The sequence below is a fragment of the Aphanomyces astaci genome (genome assembly GCF_000520075.1).
Source record: "Aphanomyces astaci strain APO3 unplaced genomic scaffold supercont1.21, whole genome shotgun sequence".
NCBI classification, from domain to species: domain Eukaryota; phylum Oomycota; class Saprolegniomycetes; order Saprolegniales; family Verrucalvaceae; genus Aphanomyces; species Aphanomyces astaci.
The window spans coordinates 797852-803281 of NW_009798284.1; the positions used below are offsets into that span (position 1 = coordinate 797852).

At 49.1% G+C, this 5430-nt stretch overlaps 2 protein-coding genes across 2 annotated transcripts; one reads left to right on the forward strand and one right to left on the reverse strand.

The window, feature by feature from the left end:
* Positions 1-421: 421 nt before the first annotated feature.
* H257_09091 (hypothetical protein) lies at positions 422-1219 on the reverse strand (the record flags this gene model as incomplete). The annotated part of the gene is made up of 4 exons (XM_009835208.1): positions 422-610; positions 707-793; positions 922-1009; positions 1083-1219. The coding sequence occupies 4 exons, from the start codon at positions 1217-1219 to the stop codon at positions 422-424; spliced, it is 501 nt and encodes a 166-aa protein (XP_009833510.1).
* Positions 1220-2437: 1218 nt separating this feature from the next.
* On the forward strand, positions 2438-3053 carry H257_09092 (hypothetical protein; the record flags this gene model as incomplete). The annotated part of the gene is made up of 3 exons (XM_009835209.1): positions 2438-2450; positions 2524-2769; positions 2941-3053. 3 exons carry the CDS (start codon positions 2438-2440, stop codon positions 3051-3053), a joined length of 372 nt encoding a protein of 123 aa, XP_009833511.1.
* Positions 3054-5430: the final 2377 nt, after the last annotated feature.

Below are 5430 nucleotides of genomic sequence, written 5' to 3' on the forward strand. Positions count from 1 at the left end.
ACTCCAAATCGATGTCAAGTCTATTTAAAGCATACTACTTGTCACTATCAAGATCTTAGTTTCCTTCCCTCAAGCGCCTGCCATGAGTACGCTATGTTCTTCATACGACAGAACTGGCACTCGTTGGAGATTTGGACATGATGAACTCTGCAAGTGCTGTCTTGCGTTTTGCATTCGTATAACGCTGTTGTCGCTTGGGTTGCTCCATTGTCGAAATGAAAGTGAAATGCAAGTGTGTGGGGTGGCAATTGAAATGTGTTCAAATGTTTGACAGTTTGCGACACCATTGAGTAACTATTTGTCTTCTTCATAAACTTAGGTATGAGGTATGTATACATAAAGTTTCGGACTAGAAAAATCAACTTCCAAAATGAATAAATGTATTATCAAGGTCGATTCAGCCAACAAAGGTATGAATGTTCTACTCCGAGTCACTCGCTTCGTCACTTGAATTTCCTCTTTCTGCTGACGATTCGTCATCTGACTCGAGCGCATCAATTTGCACCAGGTGCTCATGCAGCTTTTGTAGCTTCTCTTCAGCCACGCGGACACATCCTTTAATAGATTGTGGCTTCAAGTTCACAAATACACCCTCAAGACGCTCATTCACCTAATAACCATATTAGAGTAAATCAGCATAAGAGTAATTATATACTAGTTACTTCACCTGAGCAAACGACGTCATATCAGTGTATAATCGACCAACCTCACCCTTGGCAATGGTCCATACCATCTCGATCGGCTGGAGATCCCAGTGGTGGGGGGGTGTAAACAACACAATGTCCACGACTCGCTGCCATGTCAACAATCACCGGGTGAATGTTCGCTTTGATGTGAGCCGAGAGCATGTCCCACAACACATTTTTTACTCGTCACCGTTGGTTGCAATCCCATACAATGCACTCGCGTCAAGTAACACACCTTTGCGTCGACAAACAAGCTCTGGTGGTGGAACTTGGAATGGTGGTGAATGTACGACTCGTCGGTGTACACAATGTTTGGCTTGGTACTTGAGAGGATGTGAGACAGCATCCCCTACGTAGATTTCACGTGCAACAGCGTTTGCAGTGGACAGGTGGTACGTCGACGACCCCTTGCGCCGGCCGCGTTTATAACCCTGGGCTTTGAGGTAGCGCTGCACCGCTCGAAGTGTCGAAGCGAACTGTTGTTTGTCGTGCACGTTGATGTCGAGTACCAGCAGCTCGTTTAAGTAGACCATAACATCAACTGCCGTCGTGCGGGTTCTTGTTGCTCATCGGTCGCGCACAAATGCTTGCACAAGTTGTGCGACATGCTTCGTACGTGGTACCTTTCTGATGTGTGTTGATGGGTTCTCTGAGGTCTGTGCAACTGTCACGGTGTTGTAGTCGTAGTACTCTTGCCAGACTTCCTAGACAATGTTGAGGTTGCAAGAGCTTCCGCGACCTTGTTGGATGCTGCATTTACGTGCTGGCTCCGAAACCACGCGTTTAAGTGAAGCATGTCAAGTCGTTCCTTCCGTGTCACCATACGATGTCTTGCGTCCTTGACGAAGGCAAAACAATTCTCAAGCGATAGATCCATGGTGTTAGATTATGAAGGATGGTCAAGGGTCATGTATCTATATTTTTCCTTGGCAGGGAATGAACTTGCAGAGGACCTCATCTTGTCCAAACTTTGATTCCTCTATAATCCAGTAACCAAAATTTGGTATCAGGTGTTGCAGGTTATTGTGTTGATGGGTGAAAAATGACACTAACTCACGAAGTATCTACACTTATTTCGAAAGCTATTCGTTCTAATTGGATATAATTGTTACAGTATTGAGCCAACCGAAATTTCATGTACTGTGTATAATCTAAATCCTAATTTAAGTTTCATTTGCCAGTGATATAGAAAAATAAGAGTTCAATGGCGTCGCGAACTGTGAATCCAGCCAATCGCAGCCAACCTGACTTTCTATTTGTTGCACCCCATGACGTCAGACATATATTTGTCCACCAATCCTCACAGCTCTACCTAGGCATATGTGGAATTTATTTTATTTTTGGACTGTTTCACTAAGGGCATCCCCAATGGTGCGACGGTATAATCAGACTGCATTTTGACGTTTACCGTCACTGTACAGGTTTCGGGGTTTCGGAGATTCGGGGGTGAACTCGCCCACAGTAGTACAGTTGACATACATGCATGAAATTCAAGCGTGTTTCCGTGCCAGAGGGGACGCAACCGCGACGACCGATGGCCCCAAGGCGCAAGCCGCTGTTGAAGCTGTACAACGTACAACAGTACTTCCCGAAAGAAAAAAAACAGTATTGTATTTGCACAACACAGTCAATTCGCGCGGCAGGTGCATAGGAAGGTGCATATTCCGATTGAAACAATACGAGGGTGGCTCAAACGAAAGCACGAGTACCTGGAGTCAGTGAAACGGGGCAGAACACGACTCTGGACGGACATGGCCAACTCGAGTCCGTCAGCTTTGGCGCCGACCTAAGGATAGCGTCGGTGACATTGAAAAGTTATTAACGACTACAAGCGTAGTCACATGGCTCACGACACACCAGCAGCCATGGCTGGATGCCTACCTCGATGGCAAGCCAGACCAGGATCAAGCGTACAAAGGTCTTCTTGGGTGGTGCCAAGCTTTTGCCCACCGAGACAACTTCTCCCAGCGGGTACCATACGAGCCAAAGAAGACGCAGGCAAAGCATATCGAGTACGCCAAGTCGTTTTGGCCACAATACGCCGATTATGACCCCGCCAACATCATCAACATAGACGAAACAGGTTAACATTATGACATGCCTCCACGGTGCATATGGGCTCGGATCGGCGCTTCATACAAGGTGGACAAACCGCAGAAGTACAGCAGAAGCACTCGAACAGAGTGACAGCAGTGCTAGGTGTTCGAGCTGACGGTAGCATAATGTCATGGGTTTGCTCTTACGGGAGATGTAGGCCGGAAATTGCCGCTATACGACATTGTCCATGGCCAACTGGGCGGTCTGGTCGAACAGACCGAACTGCCAACGTATCCGCGAGGAACCATGTATGCGGTGCAAGAAAACTAGATGTCCCACCCATCCTGGATGGATGAGCGGGACATCTACTCCATGAGTTGCTCCGATATGAGATCACCTTTGGTTGTCAGCACACGTGACGCCTAGGACCTGCCAGTTTGTCCAGGAGGAGCTGTTTAGTGTGGTGGATGAGCTGTTCCCCAATTCGACGTGTACATGCCAACCACTAGATGTGGGTGTCATGGGCCCTTTCAAGGCGAAGTGCCGTACTGAGTGGCTTGCACGAGACCAAGGTGGCAACATCTGCTGAAAAAGGTTGGCCATGATGCAAAGAATCCTAAAAGAATGGGAAGCTATTCCATCGGTGATGATCACACGTTCGTTCGACAAGGCTATTCCACGCGAAGAGCCGTAATAAACTGATGTGGTTGTGTTTTTGTTGTTGGAGGTTTCCCGGGTATAAGTCCCTTCATGAATCCAATGGAATTGTCCTATTGGCAAAATTCGCAGATTTTGGTTTTTCAGTTTTGGTGGGACAACTGTGTATCACGTTACACTCATGCGTGAGCTTTCTAACTCCAGTACCTCTCCACCTTAAAAACAAAATATTTTTGTGCAACTGTCTGGCACTATCATACAATACCGTAGATGTACACAATGTCAACTGTGGGCGACAAAGGTAAAACGGTATAAATCCGCATAACTGTCACTTCCGGATATGGAGGTTTTCATGGACGAGGACATAGAGATTATAAGCTCGAGTCACGGCGCTAAACACCAGGGTCAAGACCGTACGGTAAACAAAACCATGATGAACACCCAACCAACTTGTTGCATTGTTCCAGTATGTTGCTCTACCGGGTAGCTAAGGATCGTGCGATGGCAGTCCGGCTCGAATAGGTGCAATAGTTCGTCCCCACGCGGGCCCAAAACTGTTCGGCCTTTTGCCCGCTCCGCTTAGACTCATCTTGGGATATGTTCAACCACGAACGACCAAGCTGGTAGTCCTCGTCAGTGGTGAAGTTCGAACCCCTGTTCAGAGCCATTCCGCAAAGTGTACAGTATGGAAATGTCTGTGGTCAAATACATGCGTTTTATTGGTGAATATATGATGCTTTGTGGTTTATGATTGGCTCCTGTATTTTGCCGTCGGGTGGTCACAAAACGATAAAAATGGCCGATTTGCTGTGTCGCGGTAAAAATATGCCGTTTCCGGTACGTTAGCGTTCTGCAGCGTGCAGAGCAATTGGGTCGCGCGTTAGTTTGACCCATTGCAAATACACACACTCTGTGTGTGTAGCGTGTCAACGGTTCCGATACCTTACTGGAGGTACTGAGTACTTTAGTGAATGGTAGTCAGTAGGCGCCTCATGGCGTGTTTAACCTCACTAATATCAGTGTGTATATTTGCTGTCTTGACGAAGGTCCCGTGGCGGAAAGCCAAAAGAAGCGGGAGACAAAACAAAGATATCTTTAGTTCGTTGTTGAGCTATTCACTGGAGATGGTACGAGAACATTCCTACGACGAGGAAACGCCAACGAACGCCGACGAACGATCGCGGTCGCGTGACCGGATGGAGGAGCCGCGAGGACGCGCCGCTCGGCACTCCGATGAGAACCCGTTCAGATCTTCCCGACGACGACAGCCACCTGCTGTCGACGAGTGGCACCGCCACGTGGTGGGTTTTACACCCCTGCCACAACCCGAGGAACACCAGCTGTCGCAGCGTTTGTCTCAGCTGCTGCTCCACCAACGACTGAAGCAGATGGCGCTTCAGTGCCGTTGCCAGCCGACAACGACCCGTCGGACGTCCGTGACGATACCGACACGGGGAGCGATGGCGGTTACGGCCGTACGGCGCCGCAAGTTTGGAACGCGCCGGCGCTCCGCAGCCGCCGACATTTTCGGGCTCGACCAAGGCCGAAAGACGCGATTTTATGCGCGAGTACCAGAAGTATCTGGGTCAGATCAACGCTCTGCAGTGCAATGGATCGCGTCCGTTCGCGATACCCGTGAGTGCCTGCATGGACCCGTTCTCGAAGCGCCGGATCGCGCTCTTCGACTTCAACCGCGACCACCATTCCATCACGAACGATGAGTGGGTCGCGTGGTTCAAGTCAGCGTTTGAGGAAGACCCTCAAGACCTGGACGTTTTGAAACAACGTCTGCAGCGAGCGATTCGCTTCGATACGAAGATCTTGGACGCGGAGTCCCGCGTCGGTCGTATGTTGGACGAGCTGATGCGCTCGTTGGAACAAGACCATCAGGAGTGGGTACTCCTTCAAGAAGGCAAGATGGTCGTCGAAGTCATGACGAAATCGATCAAGCCGGAATCGCTGAAGACAGCGGTTCAAAAGCAGCTGCAGTTGCAGCGGAACAAGGCGTTGAAGAGCGACGTCTTTCGTTACGTCAACTGGCTGCGGACAT